This window comes from Bos grunniens, chromosome 21, assembly GCF_055505025.1.
Source record: "Bos grunniens cultivar Pamir isolate PY7600 chromosome 21, Bosgru_T2T1.0, whole genome shotgun sequence".
Classification (NCBI taxonomy): domain Eukaryota; kingdom Metazoa; phylum Chordata; class Mammalia; order Artiodactyla; family Bovidae; genus Bos; species Bos grunniens.
The window spans coordinates 23,166,143-23,190,124 of NC_141185.1; the positions used below are offsets into that span (position 1 = coordinate 23,166,143).

Consider the following 23,982-nt stretch of genomic DNA (forward strand, 5'->3'; position numbering starts at 1 on the left):
GGTCTTTTAGCCTGGCTGGCTATTGTATTTGAAATGATTCAGTTTGCGTTAGACTGAGTTGTGCTATCCACTATAGCCTCTTTTTCCCCCAGCTAACTCAGATCTTACAGATTTCTACCTCCCTCGTTAAAGTATGTGCCTCGGGACTCCACAGGTTTTCTTACTGCATCCTGTTTCTTGCTTGCAGCTATTCCTGCCTTAATAAGCATATTAAAATCAAATGAAAATGTTGACGCATATAAACACCTTTGATATAATAGGCTCACAGTAATTTATGGAGAGTTATGCTGTAGGGAAGAATCTTTAGGAAGAAATCTGTTATAACTAATCATGGAAGTAATTACTAAGTGTGGCTAAGAGAAAGTTACTAACTCACTAGTTACATTATGTGAATGTATTTTAAAGATATTTTAAAATATGAATTATGAATTGATTGAAAATTTAATCTTACAAATTGTGATACATATTATTATGAATATATAAAATAATTACTGTAATTCACTCATCACCATAAGACATTTTTTTAAACGTACTTATTTATTTATTTAGCTGCTCTGGACCTTAGCTGCTGCATGTGAATCTTTAATTGTAGCAAGGGACTTCATTATTTGCAGCAAGTGAAACCTGATTCCCTGACCAGGCATGGGACTTGCGCCCCCTGCATTGGGAGCACCAAGTCTTAGCCACTGGACCACCAGGGAAGTCCCAAAACATTTTTATAAATGTAAATATCCCTTAATAAATTATGGTAATGCTAGTAAATCATATTAAGATGACTGAATGTCTAATATCTACCTTTGACTAGCAAATTTTATTTTCAAAAAAATTTGAACTTTGTATAAAGGACTGTTACAAATTATGACTATTTATCATCCTGTCACAAGTTCCTTGCATCTAGGAGGACCACAAGCAGATGTATCACTTACAATCCACACTTTTCTAACGATGACATTTCATTAATATGGCAATCAAGGCATTCATTTCTTATATGTTATTATACTTTGTCTATTCATTATGTTGTCAGCGCCCCCACTTTCTACTTTTTAGTTGTTCCCAGTAGTGATAATGAATTTGCACCAATTTACTCACCATTTTGGTCAAATTCCACAATGTCCAAGACTGTCAGCTGTCCTTGATTTGCTTGATTCAGAGTCCACAACCCTTATTAAATAAAACTCAGCTGGCCCAGGAGGGAAATATAGTTAATTGGTGAACATCCTAACTTGTGACTAGTGATTCATACGTGCATTTGTGCATGCTCAGTTGCTTCAGTTGTGTCCAACTCTTTGCAACCCCACGGACTGTAGCCCGCCAGGCTCCTCTGTCCATGGGATTCTCCAGGCAAGGACACAGGAGTGGGTCGCCATGCCCTCCTCCAGGCGATCTTCCCTACCCAGGGGTCGAATCTGGGTCTCCTGGGTCTTCTGCATTGCAGGCGGTTTCTTTACTACTCAGCCACCAGGGAAACAGGAGACTGACTTGCTTTTTTTCAATTCCAGTGTAGGATGCTGGGGTGAGACTCAAAATAATCCAGTATTGGGTAGGGGCCCACCTCTGTACCAATCAGCTGTAGCCAATCCCCACTAGGAGGGGTGAGAATCTTAGGGCAAATTATTTTCCAAAGAAGTTGAAACACATCATGAGATGGGCAATTGGTGTCTTTTGTAATGATATATGTGTGTCTTTTGTTAAAAGATGTTTATAATATTTGCATTTAAAAAACCAAATGATGCACTGGCAGTTGCTTGGATAATACATATCTGAAGACTTGTCTTAAGTTTGTAGCTATAGCTATTATATTGTTACCAATGGCAACTTTGTTTTACATGATGAAAAGTGAAAGTGAAGTTGCTCAGTCCCGCCTGACTCTTTGCGACCCCATGGACTGTAGCCTGTCAGGCTCCTCCATCCATGGATTTTCCAGGCAAGAGTGCTGGAGTGGACTGCCATTTCCTTCTCCAGGGGGGTCTTCCCGACCCAGGGATTGAACCCGGGTCTCCTGCACTGCGGGCAGATGCATTACCATCTGAGCCACCAGGGAAGCCCAGTGATGAAAGCTGTGCTCAAGACAGTATACACAGAGTAGGCTCCTAGTTTGCCTTCTCAGCTTCAAGTAATAGCCTAAAATTGAGGTGAGGGAATATAAGCCAGTGATGATAGCTTCAGGAAGATCAGCAAGGCTAACACTTCAGAGAGGTTAAGGATGAGATGGAGAAGAGGCCATTGGATTAGTATTCAAAGTGTGATCCATGGATGAGCAGGAAGGAGGAGCCTGGTAGTACTTGGAAGCATGTTAAAAATGTAGGACCTCAGGCTAAGCTTATTGCAGACATACCATATCAGAAGCTGAGTTTTAGGAAAGTCCTCAAGTCACTAGTTTATTCTTTCAGGTTTTAGAAGCACTGCTTTAGAAGACTTGAGAAAAGAGATTCCATAGAGTTGGAGCCAGGTTGAAGTAGGTTGCAAGTTAAATCTTTCTTGGCTTTCATTGCTGACCGTAGAGAGAAGAACAAGTTCTGTCCTCCTTACTTGTGTGCTGTCAGTTTAGCTTTCAGTCTTATTTTCCTGTCCTCTGCCATACGTTCCATTTGGTTTCTGCTCAGTAGATCTGCTCACCATACTTGAATGCTGCCTATACCTTTGCACCTTTATTCCCAATGCCTGGAATGTCTTTTCCTAATTTTATCTACCTATTTAAACTCTGTGAAACTCTCTGACAGAATGTGGTCCACTGGAGAAGGGAATGGCAAACCACTTCAGTATTCTTGCCTTGAGAACCCCATGAACAGTATGAAAAGGCAAAATGATAGGATACTGAAAGAGGAACTCCCCAGGTCAGTAGGTGCCCAATATGTTACTGCAGATTAGTGAATAACTCCAGAAAGAATGAAGGGATGGAGCCAAAGCAAAAACAATACCCAGTTGTGGATGTGACTGGTGATAGAAGCAAGGTCCGATGCTGTAAAGAGCAATATTGCATAGGAACCTGGAATGTCAGGTCCACGAGTCAAGGCAAATTGGAAGTGGTCAAACAGGAGATGGCAAGAGTGAACGTCGACGTTCTAGGAATCAGTGAACTAAAATGGACTGGAATGGGTGAATTTAACTCAGATGACCATTATATCTACTACTGCAGGCAGGAATCCTAAAAATCCTAGGAATCCTAAAACTGAAACTCCGATACTTTGGCCATCTCACGCGAAGAGTTGACTCATTGGAAAAGACTCTGATGTTGGGAAGGGTTGGGGGCAGGAGGAGAAGGGGACAACAGAGGATGAGATGGCTGGATGGCATCACCGACTCGATGGACGTGAGTTTGAGTGAACTCCGGGAGATGTTGATGGACGGGGAGGCCTGGTGTGCTGCGATTCATGGGGTCGCAAAGAGTCAGACACGACTGAGCGACTGAACTGAACTGAACTGATTGAAACTCTGCCCATTTTCAAGGCCTGACTTAAAAATCATTTTCTGCATAAATGCTCCCAGATGGCCTTGAGGCCACATCCAGTTTTAACATTCTCATTAGCATTGAATGATACAAGTAATAAAAATAGCTAACATTTCTGGAATAAATACAAGGGCCATGCCCAATGCGAAGCTTTACATGTATCAACATTTTAAATCCTCACCACACCTTCAGAATGAAGAAACTGATACCCAGAGGGCATAATTCACTTGCCTGTGGTTGCACAAGCATGCAATCATTTCTAAAGGAATAGGATAAGAGAGGAACTAGGAAAATACTATTCTCACTGGCAGATATTTTTAGAAGTTGGAGAGATCAAGTCTGCTATCCTTTATTATCTATCTTTTATTAGTTTACATCCCTTGAAACAACTTTTATCTACAAATACAATCCTTATAGTCTTTCTGCTGCATCATAATATCTTGCTCTCTCCAAATAATTCCATGTGTACAGGCACAAGATTATCATTTCTCATTGCATTTAGGGCCTCTATGTGCAGTAGGGCAGATTGTGGCCTGAAAAAGGGCTTTGTCCACTTGAGCAAGTGGGAGCTGAAATCGGGCCTGTGGTCTGAGTCATAATCTGTGTATCCAAGAGCAGAGATGAGCCCAGTCCCCTGGGGCCCCCATCATTCCATGGTTTGCTCCCAGTGTGGCTCTGGGAAGTTTCCCTTTTATCTCTTTTTTGAAGCCAGGAGCATGGTTCCATCTCAGACCTTCCCCTTTTCCCATGTGGGCACTTCCACGTGTTTCCAAAGCTTATGGGGTTTTTATTTCCCATGTCATGTGAGTGCCTTTTAGGCCCCCTCAAATGGGTATTCTACCCAAGTTCTCACAGGGCTCTGGCATTCAACTTTACAATTCTCCCAGATCTCTAACGAAGTCCCCTGGCCCCTGAGAAACCCTGCTCTTGCCCAGACCTATCAGGCTCCCCCCAGAGGGCACACCTAGATCCTGTCCACACTGAATTTTCTTCATGGTGGCATCACTAGGACCCTTCTCCTCCTGCCTCCCCAAATCTGACACTCATATTCCTTGACCTCTGCAGGTCTCACTCAGAATTCTTCTTAAGAATTCCTAAGTCTCCTCCATCTGTCTTTTACATGATCACCATTCCAGCAGAACCCTGATTTATTTCCCCAAATTTCCAGGCTGTTGTTTCTTCCTCTCCAGCATCATCCTAGTCCTCTGTATCTTGTAAGCAAACATCCTACCACAGCTTCAATCACTGTTTTTATTTTGTTCATCGTGCTGGAGATGTTTGAGTCAAATTGTTTAGTCAAAGTATCTCAGAAATAAGTTTTCCAGTTTTGCACTAAACACAGTTCAACTACTTTGTGTAGTTTATCTCATTAATCATCTTCAAGGGATCAAGTGAGAAAATGAAATGAGAGACTTTTTCTGGAGGAGAGAAACCTGGGATTCATAGATAGACTCCTGGGAGATAAACTATTGAGCGTATATGTAAAATGTACTTTATATTGATGGAAGAGAGTTCAAGGCTTTCAACCCAAAAAGGTCACTAAAGAGGTAGAATAATTTCAAATCTTATTTTCAAAACTCCTAATCTTATATACCTTACATATCTCCATTTTCACAAGATTTCTACCTTTCTACCTTTCTACCCTAACCCCAAACAGTTAAAATACAGTTAAAAGAAATGCCTTAATAGGCAGTGTGTATACTAGTAGTTCTCTGGATTTTAATTTGGACTTGGTAATAAAAGGGCTGATGCACTGGGGGGGTAATCAAGGTTAAAATTTTGATCAAGGAGAATTCTTTTTCAGCATGGGTGCAAAGGGGATACACATGTGATTTGGATAAATGGCACCTTTGGAAATTCAGGATTTGGCAAACTGCATTTGCTTGATAATAAATAGCAGGTTGTAGAGAAACAGGTGAACCTTTATGACACATCAAAGGGAGGCTGGAACCCATTATCTGGGTAATTAGGGAGGAAAAATTCCCCTTATTTCAACCACATAGGAGGAAGCAACTCTATTGCTCAAATTAATTATGAAATACCTTTAAAGGATATGTTTTAATTGAAATATAGTCTGTCTCAAAGAAAATCTAGTTCTCAAAAATATGAACTTAAGAGCCAATAAAATATGAATTACATGGGACATTTCAGAGGGTTTATTTTACTGTCCTTCACTGAAACATGTTTTAAAACTATAAGTATTGTATGTGGGCACAAGTGATATAAGAACATAAAACAACTTTACACATTTTAGATACGCCTTGTTAACCAGGCCTTCCTCACCTCCCTGCCCCCGGCCCTGTGTCCCACCACTGTCTTGACGACAGCATCTCAGACCATTGAGAAGCTATGTTTTAGGTATAGTACAGTAGGTGCTCAGAAATGTTTGTTGACTGTATTAATGAATAGATATCAGAAGCCCAAGCCATAGAATATTATTCTTGGGGTCCTACTCTGAAGAAAGATAAGTATTCTGGGATTCTAATAATCAGACAACTGATATTGCAACAATATTTTCTTTCAACAATATTTTATTTTATAGTAGTTGTTTAATAAATGACGTGAAAACATTCAGGTCTGCACTCTCTGCCACCTTTTTTTTGGCTGAGAGGCCCATGATCACTTTTAATTTTTATTTATTTTATTTTTGTCTGTGTTGGGTCTTTGTTGCTTTGGATGGGCTTTATCTAGTTATGGCAAATGGGGGCTACTCTCTAGTTTGCAACTCTCTATAGTTGGCTGCTCTCTAGGGGCACTCTCTAGGGCTTCTTACTGTGATGGCTTCTCTTGTTGTTGAGCACAGGCTCTAGGTGGGAGGGCTTCTAGTTGTGGCTTGAGGGCTCAATGGTTACAGCTCGAGGGCTCTGGAGCACGGGCTCAGTAGTTGAGGCATAGGGTCTTAGTTGCTCCACAGCTTGTGGAATCTTCCCAGACCAGTCATGGAACCCGTGTGCCCAGATTCTTATTCTCTGCACTACCAAGGAAGTCCTGTGATCACTTTTAAAATTTATGTATCATCTTTCGTTTCAGGACCCCAAACTGAAAAGAGATGCACCAATCATTTTCAAACACCTTTATGATTTAAGTGTGCAGTATCTTAAAATGGCAATGAGTGAAACCAGGTTAAGGGACTTCTACAGGATTCTTTATAATTGTTTCAGATTTTAACTCTTTCTCCTTACCAGTTTTCTTTTGCTTTTAAACTATCATGTTTGTGTCAGTTATTTCCCTATTTTGATGTGATCATGATTTATACACCTTATAAATATTCTTGCCTGGGAAATTCCTTGGACAGAGGAGCCTGGTGGGCTACAGTCCATGGGGTTGCAAAGAGTTGGACAGAACTTAGAGACTAAACAACAACAGCAACAGCAGATACTCTAGTAGGTCTGTATCTTTGGATTGTTGTCAGTAGTTTTTGTTTATTAGTTTGCTAGCGGTTTGAATGATGTACCACGAACTGGGTGGCACAAAACACCGGCAATTCATGGTCGTGTGGTTCTGGAGGTTAGAAGTCTGAAATCAAAGTGTGGGCGGGGAATCTGAGAGAGAATCTGTTGTCTGCCTCTCACCTAGCTTCTGCAGTTGCCCACAGTCCTTGTGCTCTTTGACTGTTGTCACATCGCTTTCTCCCTATTTGCCTCAGTGTCTGTATCCAAATTTCTCTCTTGTTATAAGAACATCACTCATTGGATTGTGGCCCACTACATTCCATTATGACCTTATTTTAACTTGATAATGTTTGCAAAGATGCTATTTCCAAATAAGGTCACATTCTTAGGTACTAGGGGTTAGGATTTGAACATATCTTTTCAGGGGTGGGGGAACACAGTTCAAGTCACAACAAACAATCGATTGTATTTTTCTCTTCATATTGTGTTTCTCAAATTCAAGCTATGGTCCTGTATTTTTCTTCCTTTCATTGTCAACTTTTGTGAAAAGTTCCTCACTCAGTTTGACTACCCACTATAACTGGCATATCTGAATTTACCTTTTTGCTGGAACTGTTAACTACTGGCTTTCATTCCTAATTTTACCTAATCTTGGTGGAATTTCACATCTGTAACCAATTTTTCTCTTTAAAGTTGTCTCTGCTATTGATTTTCACCCCCTTCTCCATACATGATCACTTGTGTACCAGCAACAAAGAATTGCTGGTTCCTCTGTCTTTTTTCCATTTCCTCAAAAATTGATGTTCTGCAGGATTCTGAGTTCTCTACCCATTCCCACTCTGCTGTGTTCTTGCTCTCTGGCTTCTATACTATCCAGGTGCAGGTAACTCTCTGATCTGTATTTCTAACTTCTCTGTGCCCTGAAGACTTAAATTTCTAAATTATACAGTAAAAATAATGTGGAAATCAAGAGTCATGTGGATTCTAATGATTTAAAAAATATTTTGGAGCTAAAATTTGAAACTGATATTAGATCCTCAAATACCATTTTTCCTTTGTTATATAGTTGTGTCCGTCCTTATTTTGAGTCTAGTTTTTCTCACTAATTCTGTTTGTTAAGAAGTTGCAAATGAATTTCTCTGGGTACTTGTTTGGGTTGGGTGGATCCTACGTAATTATCTAGTCAATAATTATAATAAGACAAACAGGAAATGCTAAGATACATCTTCAATGCTCTTGAATGCCTGCCTACTATGTGTATGCTGCTGCTAAGTCGCTTCAGTCGTGTCCGACTCTGTGCGACCCCATAGACGGCAGCCCACCAGGCTCCCCCGTCCCTGGGATTCTCCAGACAAGAACACAGGAGTGGGTTGCCATTTCCTTCTCCAATGCATGAAAGTGAAAAGTGAAAGTGGAGTCGCTCAGTTGTGTCCGACTCTTCACGACCCCATGGACTGCAGCCCAACAGGCTCCTCCGTCCATGGGATTCTCCAGGCAAGAGTACTGGAGTGGGGTGCCATTGCCTTACTATTCAATATATCAATGCTTTACTTAAAATCCTTACTTTGGTTAAATCATCAATATTAATCTGTAACTTCTTGAGGATGAGGGAAATAAAGCTTAGAGAAATTAAGTAACTTGCTCAAGACCAGTGACAGAGTATAGGCTCAAGCTCTGTTCTCTTTGCTTTCAGAGTTTATATTCCTACCCACTATCCCACCCTGCCTTGTAATATACAGAATGAGATATCAGGTTATCAGCCCCATACAGAGTACTACCTTCATCAGGCCTCTTTTATTCCAGTTGGGTTAAATACTGTAGGTTGAGTATTGATGAACAAACAGAGTCTACCTTTGGTGCAACCAGCCATTTCTTGTTTTTGCTAGATCTTTAAGTGCTAGCCCCAGCACTTTATGAAATTCTCCATACTACCCACAGGGGGCTCAGCATCTTTGGGGCTACATCATTTCTGCCAGTCCCTACCAGCAATAATTAGGAATGATCTGACCCTCGGTGCTCAGGTTATCATTTATTCAACCCTTATACAATCACCTTAGGCTCTAGAATGACTCACTGGAGTGAGAGCGACCCCAGAGCCGACTGGACAAGCTTATCGTGAAGGAGGATATTTAAGTTGCATAAAACATTGATTTGTCTTGAGCCTTTTCCTTTGTATGAGTCTGGTAGCCTTAGGTTAGACACAATGGTAAATTTAGTTGAATGTCTATAGAAACTAGAGTGGACTGTTATAAGGAGAAGATGTAACTTTGGAGAAAGAATAATTAAATATGTGTTTCAGTAGAATTCAGTGACACCTAAAATAGAATTGTCACCACAAAGTTTTACATTTTGTGTGTGTGTGAGTGTGTGTGTGTGTGTATTTGTGTGTGTGAGAGAGAGAGAGAGAGAGGGAGAGGAAAATGCCAGTGCCCTAATAGTTCCTGAAAACTTGCCTATTTATGAATCATCAAATCTATCAAAATAAAAATAATGCAATTATGGGAAACTTTGGTTTTAGTTCTTATTGCTGTGACTGTTGTTGCGATTATTACAATTATTATCCTGGAGGGTGGTTGTAGAGATAGAGTAAAATGCTTTGGAGAGTGTCAAGAATAAACAGGGTTATTTTGGAACTTCCTTCTGGGGTAGTACATTTGGTTGGCTACTGTATCACAGTGAGCAGTAACATCTAATAACTTCATTCTGTACCTGGGCAGACCTATAGATGGTGCTGTCTTCCTATAATTTTGGTGATTTGCTCAAAAAGGAAAAAAAAAAAAAGTAAAACTTTCTGATGACAAGAGTTAGATGTAGAAGTGTCCTGACTTTTAATTAGATTCCACCATTGTAAAACACTTGCAACAGGTGTCTTGCATAGATTACAGAAGACCACATAGTTGAAAAATATAGAGGACTGTACTTATAAAATTAATTTTTCCATTTAAGTATAATTCTTAGCTATATATGGAAAAACAGGTTGCTATACATAAGTAAATTCCTGTATTCTTGCCTGGGGAACCCCATAGACAGAGGAGCCTGGTGGGCTACAGTCCATGAGATCGCAAGAGTTGGATACAATTTAGTGACTAAATCACCACTACCATATATAAGAGGGATGGAAGAAAGTATTTCTGTTGCTATATTGTTTATTTTATCTGTGCTACTGCTGCTAAGTCACTTCAGTCGTGTCTGACTCTGTGCGACTCCATAGACGGCAGCCCACCAGGCTCCCCTGTCCCTGGGATTCTCCAGGCAAGAACACTGGAGTGGATTGCCATTTCCTTCTCCGAGTTTATCTGTAGTGCTTTTGAATTTAGGGTCCTAGGTCCAAAAAAAAATTATTTATAAGCTTAGCATAAATGTCACATTAGTTGCTTGTAGGTCTTGGAGATTACTTTGTGAAACAGTGGTCCTAGATTCCATATTTTTGTTTCTCTAAATTCCCAGGGTTAGAGTGTGTGTTACACTGAAAGTGAAGGATCAACTACTGTGAGTAGGATCTAGAGGGCCAAATGCACATCTGAGGCTGCCACTCAAAATGCCATTTCTGCTTTAACTTAGTGGGATTTAACATAAGAAAGTGAGAGAGATGTACGAAAAGTATATTTTTCTTAAAGATAACTTCCAAACAGTAAATTATTTTTCTTTAGATTAATACATAATGTATTGTGGAGTTAATGGGAAATACCAGTAAGTCCTTGTTGTTGTAAATGAATCTTTAACCACAAGATGGCAGTATCACTTTCCCATGTCCTATAAGCTATTTCTAAAATGATGACTCAAATTATTTTTTAATGAGAAATGTATACAGCTATGAAATTTTAGGAAAATAAGGAAGAAGGTGAATATTTAAATTAAATTAATATAAGAAGTACTAAAGACTAGTTTTTTTTGTTTGTTTTGATTGAGCAAGTTTTCATTACATTTATTTTATATTCTTTTAAGTTGAAAGTAGGAATGTGATGATATAAAAATTGTAGAGTCATATCAGCAACTTTCTTTCACAGTGAAACATAGTCTCATGTTTGCCTGATGCTGCATCAAGAAATAAGACTTTTGTTTCCTTCATATTTTCGTGAAGATCTGCATTGGCCTATACCTTCTAGTCTTTCAACCACACATATACTAGAGATTAGAAGGCCAATAGAGAAGCAAAGGGAAAGAAAGGAATGAAAAGTAGAGATGTTGGCACTTAAGTATAAAAAGGTGGGACCCTTGCTGGATTTATATATTCTGTAGTCTAAAAATGTATCATCTTTCCATTCAACATTGGGTTTTTAAATAGTTATTATACGGTAGTATCTGTATTTTTAATGTTTTCATTGGTATGTTTATATATTATATAGTATTATGTTTCGCCCTACATAGATGCTTTTCACAATTACTTTAGTTTTGTGTGTGATTAATTTAGAAGATTACACTGGGTCTATGTCTTGTTTTTTAAGTCTTACAAAGCACCTTTTAGGTAGAGACCCTCATAAAGAATCTCTCTGCAATGCAGGAGACACTAGAGACGCAAGTTTGATCCCTGGGTGGGGAAGATCCCTTGGAGGTGGAAATGGCAACACACTCCATGATTCTTGCCTGAAAAATCTCATGGACAGAGGAGCCTGATAGGCTACAGTCCAAACGGTCGCACAGAGACACTGGGATCTATATATGGGTCCCTGTATATGTCGCACAGGGACACATACACGCAAGTCTTACTGATTTTATATCTCTAGGCCCACTACAGAGAAGGCGATGGCACCCCACTCCAGTACTCTTGCCTGGAAAATCCCATGGACAGAGGAGCCTGGTACGCTGCAGTCCATGGGGTCGCTAACAGTCGGACACGGCTGAGCAACTTCACTTTCACTTTCCACTTTCATGCATTGGAGAAGGGAATGGCAACCCACTCCAGTGTTCTTGCCTGGAGAATCCCAGGGACGGGGGAGCCTGGTGGGCTGCCGTCTGTGGGGTCTCACAGAGTCGGACACGACTGAAGCGACTTAGCAGCAGCAGCAGCAGCAGCAGGCCCACTACAGTGGTTAGAATGTCATAGCCACTCAGTAAATCTGTTTTTCTTTAAATTGCATTTGCCACAAATCAGTACAATTCTGCTGAGATCTATTTTGCTTTTGTGCCTCTTGTGGCCTAAGTAGCCCTCAGTGTGGCAGAGGTAAAGAAAAGACCTTTTAGGGACTTCCTTGGTGGTCCAGTGGTTAAGACACTGCCCTTCCACTGCAGGGGGTGTGGGTTTGACCCCTGGTCAGGGAATTAAGATCCCCACGTGCCATGTTCAGCACAGCCAAAAAAACCAAAAAAAAGACCTTTTAGAAGTCAAGTGATTTGAATTTTTTCATGATATCCTTCGTTTTCCCAGTGGTGGAGGGAATGTTCCTTGTAGTAGTGATAGTTTGTCAGGACAGCACTGAAAATAAACTTTTATGTTTTTTCTCAAAAGTGTCTAAATGATAATAGTCCTATGTGAACAGTATGATTTGCTTTCTGTAATGGCATATTTGACATTTAATCAGTATAAGTTGCATACTTGCTGCTTGTGTGTAGCTATATACAGAAATATTTTATATTGTAAACTCAAAAAGGAGGTCTGTTATTTCCCATTATTTACATAAGTTATAAATGGATGGCAAGTTTTTTTTCTTTTTTTTGAATGGCAAGTTTTTTGTTTTTTTTTTTTGAATGGCAAGTTTTTTTGTGGGCAAGTTAAAATTTAAAAAGACAGTTATCATGTATGGGAAGAACATATAAATAGGCAAGAAAAGAAGAAATGCAGTTACCATGTTTGAGAAAATATAGAATTTCATGTAATACCCTAAATGTGTAGGTCATATTCCAAAAATTTATAATTTTTAAGTTAATTTTTTTGCAATAAGGTGCATTTCCTTCTAGAACAATGGTATGAAATTTGTAGGTGAGCCACAAAAATCCTTTTAAACCTGTAATAGGTGCGAGATACCACTATCAGGAGCCCTAGGATAGTTAGGACTTTTAAGCCCAAATACAGGATCCTGTGCCCTTCTGAGGTCCAAGGGCTGTGTACAGTAGGGAGTGAGAATGAGACAGTCATAAATGGAGACAACCTGGTGGCCTCTTCTTAACAATGAGACAGAAATGTGCCAGCCGGATAAGGGGGGCTCTTGGAAGGCAGTTTCAAGTTCACGGAGGACCTTGTAAATGTAAACCTCTGGCATTCCTTTCAAATAAAGCTAGACATGAAGTCATTGCTTCTGTCATTGCGATTATGTTTTTTAAAAGCTTTACTCTGTGAAATTTAAGCATTTAAGATCAGCTATATTTTAATAACTCTGTTAGTTGCCATTTCTTTACTTTTTAATAAAGTAAACTGAGAGTCTCAAAAAAAAAAAAATCGAAGACCTTAGGTCTTTTTCACCTTCTGAGAAACTCTGATCCTAAAGGACAAGGGCAAGTGGATTCTAGAGGTTCTCACTTCAATTGTTTCTGGACATATTTGTGCAATAAATAAATAAATGGGTGGATAAATGGATTTTGAGTAGTTGGATAGCAGGGGAGGACCAAAGGGAAAGTGCAAACCAAAGAACTGTAATAAGGGAAGCTTCAAGATTGGAGTAAAATAAGTGTTGTTGTGGTCATTAATATGCATAGGTTGTTAGGACATTAGCTTTTTCTGCATTGGAAAATGTCTGCATTTTTTTGTTATGATTTGTGCAGTCTATGTGAATTTATGTATGCTTGCATTTGAGTGAACATGAGGAAATCACACTTTTAATATATATTTTATTAACATTACATAGCTGGGAAGATAGCCATATATTAAAAGAAAATATCCTTTATATTTTATTGATCTGTAAGTAACATTGACATATTTATTCTTTATTTAAATGTAAGAATTTTTAATATTAATCATTAGATAAACTTGATGTAGAACAATGACATATTAAAACATGCTCCTATTTCTCTCAGGAAACAATAAGCTCCCTGAAGATAAGAATCTTGACTGTTTGGTATCCTGGTGTACCCCCAGGGCCTAAAATAAAATCTGGTGCAGGATAGATACTCAGTGAACATTTGTTCACTGAATGAATAGATGACTGAATGAATGAATGTCACATTTATTTTGGTTTTCAATTTTGAATGTTAATTTGAAAAATTCTAAACGTGTCATCAAGATGCTAGAGTTTATATTGCTACTTAACGACCTGAAGGAGTTGGTTGAGTTCCTGCCAGGCCCAATACACGTCACTGATGGTGAGAAAAATCATTGCTGCTCTCCTGCCACCAAAGTGAGACATTACCCCAGGAACCATGCACTACCTAAGATGCACTGTTCCATTTTATTCCTAACAGCTGCAGAGGAAGAAAAAGGAAATCCAAGGAGGCTTAGTTTTCCTGCCCTGATTGCTGTAAGTAGGAGTCAATCTTGGAGGGACTTTAATCCTAGATACTGTAAATCCCATTGATTCTGGGATATGTGTCTTCCTGGATCTTGACTGTGCATAGGTGTAGACTGGTTTCTTCCCAATACCTGGTTTCCCAGGAGTGACTATAACAAGTGTGGACTGTCTGATTGTTATTTACTTTTCGGAAGTTAGTTTATTTTCTAAGCTCAAGGGCCGCTGTGTTGGTTGTGTTTTTCCAGTCAGTCTTCTCCCTACTTGTCCCACACTCCCTCAGGAACTGGTGAGTTACTCCCACATAATTTATAGACACAGAGAGATGCATGGAGTCACATGACAGGGGATTTCTTCAGTGGGGTCAGAGCAAACTAATCTTAATTTTCTCTTCTGCTCTATTAAGTTTATACTCTCGTGTCCCAAAGAATTATTTGACACATTTGTGTGTGTGTGTGTGTTTATGAAATATATATTTGGAAAAAAATATATATGGAAACATCAATCTGCCTCACTTTTGTTGTTGGGTCTTTGTTTTGAAGTTACATCATTTTCCAAAATTGATTACATAGATGGCAAACTTTTCGGTACACTATGGAAGGTACAACAAAAAGAAGAAAATAGGACACCCCATCAAGGGGCATCTGTTGTAAGGTTAGTGAACTTTACCTAATGAAGAGAGTAGAGGCAGTACTGGAAGGAAGTGCCTGTGGGGATTCCGATGCTTTACACCTGGCGTTAGATCCCAATTCGCATGCTCACTAGGTGTGTTACTGTGGGCAGGCAGTTTAACATGTCTGTGCTTCATCTATGAAATACAGAGCCATTGCAGTACTTCATAAGGCTGTTGGAAGGGTCAGATGGGCTGATCCCTGTCAAGTGCTTATAAATGTACTTAGCACTAAGTAAGCACTCTGTAAGTGTAGTTATTATTAATGGAGAGGGAATTCATGGAAGTATTTAGGTGAATTCTAAACATTTTAGAAACTCTTCATAGGTGAGTGACACATTATATGAATATATGCTAACTATAATTCTGTTCTACAATTTATAATGTAAACTCTATTTTTCTGTTTACCTTTTAGAAATCTAATCTTATTTTGCTTAACTCTACTGATTTGGGGGGATAGAGTTTTGTTCTCAAACCTGGATATCATTAACATAATCCTATTTTTCATCATATGAAGTGGTCTTTTTATTCCCCAGATGGAGTCATTAGGTTGCTTCTGGAAGTCTTTTTTCTAGTATTCCATAGTGGGCCTTCAGTTCAGTTCAGTCGCTCAGTCATATCCGACTCTTTGCAACCCCATGGGTGTAGAGGAGTGATTATTCTCAGTTCATAATCCAGTGGTCTCCTTATCAAATAGCTTGGGTTATTCCCTTATCCCAAGACTTACTTTTTTGTAAGAGAAGGGCATTTATATTTTTGTAGTTATTCTATTATATTTATCTTTCATAAAAACTTTGGCATCTTAAAATTGTATAGTAATGTTTGGAATAAATTTTGTCAAGCATTACTAATCAAGACAAGTAATAAAGACCTTGTCTTTAATGTAGTTATTTCCATATCCCACCAGTGATAAAGAGACCACCAGATCGACAACTCCCAACTTCTGATTTATAGGTTAATTAGGTTCTGTTAGTCATTTTCCCAGGAAACAGTATTGTCCAAGTTTGTAATTAATGGTTCTTTTCTCATTAGTTTCTGTGTTTTTTTCCAGTCCCTCAACTCCAAGGTTCAGTGTACTCACTCAGGGCCTGTCCAGGGCTTCCCATCAAATCTCCCTGTATTTTCTAACTCTCATCAATAGTGGCCTTATCTGACTTTTTAAAACCCTGGTTTTATTCTAGGAAAATTTTATTCTAGTAGCTAAGTTTAATTAACTGTGCTTTGTACCATGGGACAGTCTCCATACTGTGCCTTTGCCCCAGAAAACGTTTAACTTATGATAAGCCAAGCAGGGAAAGTGTTTTGAGCCACCTGTAAAATAAACCCACTCCATCTGCTTCTACAAAGCATAGATGGTGCCTTTCATAGAACCCCCAGTTTCTGATCCTTAATACTAATGGTTATGGAATTATTTAGTCAAATGCCTTCTCTTTTCAACTTTGTCTCTCCCAAAAAACAACACATAAACACACACACACACACACATACACACACACACAGAGGCAAATAAACATACACATCGGAATACTTTCTAGCTGGACTTTAAGCAGCTGTTCATTTACACACTGATATTATTATTATTCACTGTGTATATAATCTGCTGTTTAAGAATATTTTTTGAATTAGTTCTCCCTAGTGTCCATGAATTCATTCAGAAAACATCTCTTAAGTGTCTTATATATACCAGGCTCTGTGATAACAGGTACATGTGTCTGATCTGACTTTAACCATGAGGAGTGTGTGGCATAGAAAGGGTGGTAACAGTTAATTAACTGAGGACTTCCTTGGTGGCTCAGATGGTAAAGAATCTGCCTGCAGTACAGGAGACCCAGGTTCAATTCCTGGGTTAGGAAGATCCCCTGGAGAAGGGAATGGCAACCCACTCCTGTATTTGGCCTGATGAATTCCATGGACGGCAAAGCCTGGTGGGCCATAGTCCATGGAGGTTCAGAGTCAGACATGACTGAGCGACTAACACCATAACACTAACCGTTAACTGAATCCGTTTACCAGAAGGCCAGAGCTTAGTTCACCAAGCGTCACTAAAATTTGATATTCTGCTTTTGCAAGCTGGTTAGAAGCTTTGCATTAAAATACTGCCAAATTTTGTCCCTTTATATCCAAACTTTTTTAACTTGCAAAAGGAATTTCAGTGTGTAAAACTTTCCATTATAAGGCCACCTGTAAACTTAAAACAGTCAAACTGTTTTTTCAGCTGCCTGCAGCTCTGTTTCTCAACTGACTAATACTGACAGATAAAGATGGCTTTCCCCTGAGAAGGATTGTTTTGTTTGTGGTTATTCTGTCACTACCAGGAGGGACAGCTCCCCTGATCCGCAGGGAGTACAGAGATGCAGTTTACAGACGGAATCATATGCTGACTAGCAACTGAAAAATAATCGTCAAATAATGATTTCATTGTTCCTTCTTGTGTCCATGACAACTGAGAGGTATGCAGCTAGATCAAGACACTGCCTGGGAGTGGTTTCTTTTTTCCCTTCAATACAACAATTTTGAGAACATTTTCAGTTTATTCTGACAATCAGGCTAAGGAGAAAAATGCACATTTTCAATATCTTGGTAATTTTACTGTTTTTATATCCTCAAAAGTAATTCTTCTGTCACTTCTTTTCACTAGTACTCTGACTTGATTCTTTAAAAGATCGGGTTTATGACTTAGTTTCTACCATGATAGTACTTCCCTCTCTGGATTTGGAGTTAAGGATAGCTGTCTTTGAGTTCTCTCTCAGTCAATTAACAGTGGTGGAACCTTGGGAGAGCTTCTTAATCTTTTTAATCTACATGCCCTTATTCATAAAGTAGGAATTAGTAACAGAATCTTTTCTTATTAGTTTGTTGTGAGTTAAATGAGATATTGCATATAAGAGCTTAGCCTGTTGCTTGTCACAAGGAAGCACCCCATACATGTGTTTGTTGCTGTTATTAGTAATCTCCCCTACAAGACTGTGAACTTCCAAAGCAGTGATTCTCAGCCCTTGATTACACATTAGAATCACCTGTGTAACCTTAAAAGCTCCTGATGCCAGGGCCACACACCCAGATAGACTAAATCAGCATCTTTGGGAGTTGGGACTAGGACTTATTAGCATTTTAAAAATTGCTTTCAGCTGATTTCAATGTGCAGTTAAAATTGAGAAATATGGTCCCTGAAATTCGGGACTGTGTCATATTAAAGAACTTAGATGAATGTTTGAAAATATTGCTAATATGGATATTTTGAAAAATAAAAGTCAGTATGATTTAGAAAAAAAAGACACATAGTACTTTGCATGAATTGAGTAACTGAATGCAGAAAAGCCAAATAAAGTGATTTTTCAAGGAGCCACTTACTAGCAACATCATTCTAGAGCAAATCTACTAAGAAAGAAATGGAAACTTATATGTAGGAACCTAAAGTTCAAATGTTAGAAAATTATACAAATAGAAACTATAGTGAGGCAAAATTATTTTTATACTTTAGTGTTTTTTTTTAATGGAATTAACAGCAATGATTGTAAAGATAAGTCTGTGCTATTTTAATACAAAGATGAATGTAAATTCAAATTCTTCCCAGTTAGGTCACATCTGTGTTTGTTTAAATTTTGAAGAAAACCACTGGCAACATAAGAATTATAACTTTATATTGCTTATGCTGAATCAACATCTTTAGGCATCTATTATAGTATTAAACCTTTTGAATGAGAAGGCTAATATATAGGATAAACTCATTTGTATTAACTATATAAGAAAACCTGAATTTCTGGGTAATCCAGAAGACATTAATTATAAAGTTTTCAACATCCTATAAAGTTAAACAAAATGATACAAGGCAAATTTTCCCAAGGGATTTCTTAGCTCCCAGTTTTTAAACTGCATTTCTAAAGTGAATTTGTTTATATTTTGACATATCACATTATTTTGGTAAACAAATTATTTTAATTTTAGCCTTCAAAAAATCTTTGTTTTTATAAATACTCTATCTCACATTCAGTATCTGTTTCTCTTTGTATACAGTTTAAACCTACATAGATTGTTGAGAATCATCATAATAATTATACTTGTTTACTACTGTTAGTTCTGGGAATACTTTTGTATATATGTTTTTATTCAGTTCTCATAATACCTCATTGAGGGTCAAAAATTAGCGTTGTTTTATAGGTGGGAAAGCTAAGGCAGTTTATTATTAATAGAAGGCTGTTCCAGCTGACCCAGGGCAAAATTCTTGGTTTTTAGTCAGGTGTTCCTTTCATTAGCTAATTCATGCATTTACAAAGCATTGTCAAGCTGTATGTGTCTGATGAAGCTGTAGGCAGTGGGCATCCAAGATGAGTAAGACACACTTCTTGCCTTTAAGGAGTTCCACACACAGTGTCAAAAATGCATTTTAAAGTTCTTAGCCCATGCACCAAAGTAGAATACACAATCTGAAATTACCATGACGAAAGCTGTCAGCTTTTCTGAGACATAGGCAGGAAGAAGAAAAGAATTGTGGGAGTTCCAAAATCCATACCTACCGCCTTCTACATTTATATTTTGTCACAGCCTATTAGGTGCATGATCAGCCCGGACATTAATATCCTTTACATCCCTCGTGGCTGAATTTTTTCTAGTGATTTCTGCTACATTAAGGAAATGTTATAGTGCTTTTCTAAGAATGTATTATTCAGTGATGCTTCAATTTGCCTTTCTCCAGCTTTTCAAGTGCTAACATTCATTTTAGTTTTGGCGGAAACTGTTTTGAAGATTAAACATTTGGTTTATTTTTAATACTAATTCATCTGAAGTATTTATTGAATAGCTGGTTTTTAAAGTAATCCTGTTGCTGAATTAAAATACATAATCATGCTTACTAGACACAAATTCTACAATAAGGTATAGACTTTGTTTTAATTAAACTCTTTAAAATAATCCTTTTTTTCCTGCTAGTTGTAAAGTTTTGAAGGGAACTTTTTGCCTTGTCTTTTGTAATTAGACATATTCATTTTATTTTAATGTATAAAGTGTGAGTCAGTTAAATGGATAGACCTATTTTAGTCCTTTTTGAGGATTCATAGTTGCCCTAAAGGAAGAAAAGTTCAGAAAGAATATTATTAGTTTTTCAGTTACTGAGTGGAAACATTTTATGTCTTGAAAATTTTCCTTGAATATTTTGCAGTTAAAAATACATGAAGAGATAAAGGAACAGTGTATAATGTTGAAAAGTTAAAATATTAAGTATTGTTAAACAGAAAATAAATGAAATATACCTCTTTTGTATGAAACTATTTTAACTTAATGTCAATAAAGTTTAAATTAGTTCAGACTTTTCTTATTAGAATAAATGTTTCCTTTTAAAATGCATGATAATCATAATCAAGACAAAATTTGTCCTGTTATTTATTTTCAAAATGATTGTACATGTTTAGCAGACTTTTGATTTAAATCCCCAGTGATATATTGGAGACAGATGTTTAGATGACCTCATGTTTAAAGTAATGTTATATTTGGACACAAGATTAAATTTTCCTTAAAATCTTTCCTTATAAGTTAAACTGTGTGGTAGTATACAAAAACTAATCAATGATTTGCAGTGGATTAATGCAATTCCTGTATTTTAAATAAAATTTTCTATCTTTTATGGAATTCCACATAGTACAAAAGAGCTGATTATGAAACAGCTGTTTACAAATGAAAATATTGTTTTTGGCTGGTCAGCTAAATGGGAAACAGATTTGAAAAGTTCCATGAATTTGAATGCAAATTTACCATATCATTTATACTGAACCAAACAACGTACCATAGTTTACCAAAAAAAAAATTCGTTGAAGACTGTTTTGTAGAGTATTATATAAACATTTAAAATAGTTTTTCCTTTTTCAAAATCAAAATTATATTGAATACTTATGAAAATCAATGTAACTATAATATATAGCTAGTTTTGAGGGAAGATTTTTAAGGAGCTCGTAATATTTAACATTTCAATGAAGAGAAATTAGCAGAGGGAGCTACTAGAAATGTATAGGCAATTGAGTAGAATAAAATAGATAAAAGATAAGATATATTGTCTGAAGATAATAATGTATGTGACAAATATGTTTAAGGCAGAGCTATGTAGGAATAAGCATATTTTCATTTTTATCATCAGCTAGAATGTTATCCTGGAAATCACATTGCTGTGGACGTTATAATTTAAAAAACATGGTCTGCAATGAAAACCTTTACATTTCCCCTCAAATTTTAAACAGTTATTAAGGATTATTTCTTTTAGAAACTATTTTACAAATAAGTTAGATTTAAAGCCCTTATCATGTGAATTTTGAATATGACTCTTTTAAATGCCAAAGTATATAGTTGACTTGAGGTAGTTCATGAGTTAAAAATTCTAGAAGAACTATTGTTTCTTTTCTTTATCTTTTCTATTGTCTTTCTGCTTGTCTCAGTTTTCTGAAATTGAGACTATGCTGCTTCTATTGCTTTTTAAAAATCACATGGGCAATAAATGCCATTTTGGGGGTGGGATCTTATATCTGCTTTTTTGTCAGTGTAACAGAGTGGGTCTTATTTCCCTAAGTGGTTTATATTCACTTGAGAGAAAAGCAACTAGAATATGTGGAAACTATTTTAAGAAAAAAGTTTTGGGACAAAATGAAGACAAGAAGAATCTAGGAATGCAAGCATCATAAGTAAAAACACTTAAAAATAAAGACTATTTTATTGACATTGATGAATAATACAATGAAAAAATAATGGAGGATCCATCTTTATCATCCTTGAATTGTTTTCTACATATTTTGTTGAGTGTCAATAGTTAATGAATATCTGTAAAATGAGTTCATTGACATATAGACATGTTAAACTATAGTAGACTGTAAGTTTACAGAAGGGTCAATGCCTGTGGACCCTTTAATGATGTAGCCTTTGTTTTCACTTTTGAGAATAGTGCTTGTAATTGCCACTTCCTAGATAAGGCAGACTACAAGGTAGTGATAGCTTATACTACATCATACCATTCCTTTTGGCTTTACTTGTGATTCTGTAACATAGTGATGTATAAAAACCAGGCAGCTGACATCTCAAATGAAGATGCATTTGAGAGCCACTCATATTGAAAAGCAGAGACATTACTTTGCCAACAAAGGTCCGTCTAGTCAAGGCTATGGTTTTTCCAGTGGTCATGTATGGATGTGAGAGTTGGACTATGAAGAAAGCTGAGCGTCGAAGAATTGATGCATTTGAACTGTGGTGTTGGAGAAGACTCTTGAGAGTCCCTTGGACTGCAAGGAGATCCAACCAGTCCATCCTAAAGGAGATCAGTCCTGGGTGTTCTTTGGAAGGACTGATGCTAAAGCTGAAACTCCAGTACTTTGGCCACCTCATGCGAAGAGTTGACTCATTGGAAAAGACTCTGATGCTGGGAGGGATTGGGGGCAGGAGGAGAAGAGGATGACAGAGGATGAGATGGCTGGATGGCATCACGGACTCGATGGACGTGAGTTTGAGTGAACTCCAGGAGTTGGTGATGGCCAGGGAGGCCTGGTGTGCTGCAATTCATGGGGTTGCAGAGTCAGGCACGACTGAGTGACTGAACTGAACTGAACTGAAAGGAAATTTTCTTATTTACTTGTATTTCAGCTTATATATATCCACACAGTTGACATTTTAAAGAAAATCAGCTGGTGTCTATTCTTGTAACAGGGAACTAAAATTGGGATTTTTGCCTATGGGTAAAATTAAATTTTGGGAAGAAATGTAAATGATACAGGTAAGTAAACAGTAATACTTAAACATAAATATAACCTTTTAAAATTGGTGTTTAAAAATTCATGCCATATTATGGATTTTGCCAATAATGTCATATATATCTACCATCACTGAACTGTACAGATAATTTCACTGCCCTAAAAATCCTGGAGAAGGAAATGGCAACCCACTCCAGTATTCTTGCCTGGAGAATCCCATGGACGGAGGAGCCTGGTGGGCTACAGTCCACGGGGTCGCAAAGAGTTGAACATGACTGAGCGAGTGACTTGACTTAACTTAAAAATCCCTTGTGTTCCACCTATTTATCCCTCCTTCTACAACCCGAGACAATAGTGACCTTTTTATTATCTCTATAGTTTTTCCTTTTCAAGAATGTCATGTAGTTGGAATCATACAGTATATATCCTTTGCAGACTGGCTTCTTTCAATAAGCTATATACAATTAAGTTTCCCCATATCTTTTCATGGATGGATATCCTTCATTGTATGGAGTGCACCACAGTTTCCTATGGAAGGACATCTTCGTTTCTTTCAAGTTTGACAGTTATGAATAAAGCTACTATAAATGTTTATGTGCAGATTTTTGTGTGAATAGACATTTTCAACTCATTTGTGTAGGAGTGTGATTTCTGAATAATTGAAGTATTTTTAAATGAATTTACCTGTAGCAATATCTCGATATATAAAAATATCCATATCTTTTTATTTTAAAACTTAATTAAAAATTATTTTTAATTGAAATGGAGTTGATTTACAATATTTCAGGTGTACAGCAAAATAATCCAGTTATATATATATATATATATATTCTTTTTTTTTAATTTTATTTTATTTTTAAACTTTACAATATTGTATTGGTTTTGCCAAATATCGAAATGAATCCACCACAGGTATACATGTGTTCCCCATCCTGAACCCTCCTCCCTCCTTCCTCCCCATACCATCCCTCTGGGTCATCCCAGTGCACTAGCCCCAAGCATCCAGTATCGTGCATCGAACCTGGACTGGCGACTCATTTCGTACATGATAGTATACGTGTTTCAATGCCATTCTCCCAAATCTTCCCACCCTCTCCCTCTCCCACAGAGTCCATAAGACTGTTCTATACATCAGTGTCTCTTTTGCTGTCTCATATACAGAGTTATTGTTACCATCTTTCTAAATTCCATATATATGTGTTAGTATACTGTATTGGTGTTTTTCTTTCTGGCTTACTTCACTCTGTATAATAGGCTCCAGTTTCATCCATCTCATTAGAACTGATTCAAATGTATTCTTTTTAATGGCTGAGTAATACTCCATTGTGTATATGTACCACAGCTTTCTTATCCATTCATCTGCTGATGGACATCTAGG

The 23,982-nt window shown here is 37.5% G+C and overlaps 2 protein-coding genes across 22 annotated transcripts in view; one reads left to right on the top strand and one right to left on the bottom strand.

Annotated features, from left to right (window-relative positions):
• MIPOL1 (mirror-image polydactyly 1) overlaps positions 1-1,231 on the bottom strand; it is a 360,677-nt gene extending 359,446 nt beyond the window's left edge. For 7 of the 17 annotated variants that reach the window (XR_015149710.1, XM_086363465.1, XM_086363487.1 and 4 more), the window contains exon 1: positions 1,090-1,214. Coding sequence is in view for 15 of the 17 variants with exons in the window: in XM_086363465.1 (XP_086219591.1) it covers positions 1,090-1,092 (3 nt within the window). In the remaining 2 variants the exon portion in view is untranslated. Of the gene's footprint in view, positions 1-1,089 lie in introns of all 17 variants that reach the window. The other 10 variants (XR_015149709.1, XM_086363503.1, XM_086363500.1 and 7 more) reach the window with 7 other exon arrangements.
• SLC25A21 (solute carrier family 25 member 21) overlaps positions 1-23,982 on the top strand; it is a 528,802-nt gene that overhangs the window by 3,836 nt on the left and 500,984 nt on the right. The gene's annotated exons all lie outside the window — the stretch shown is intronic.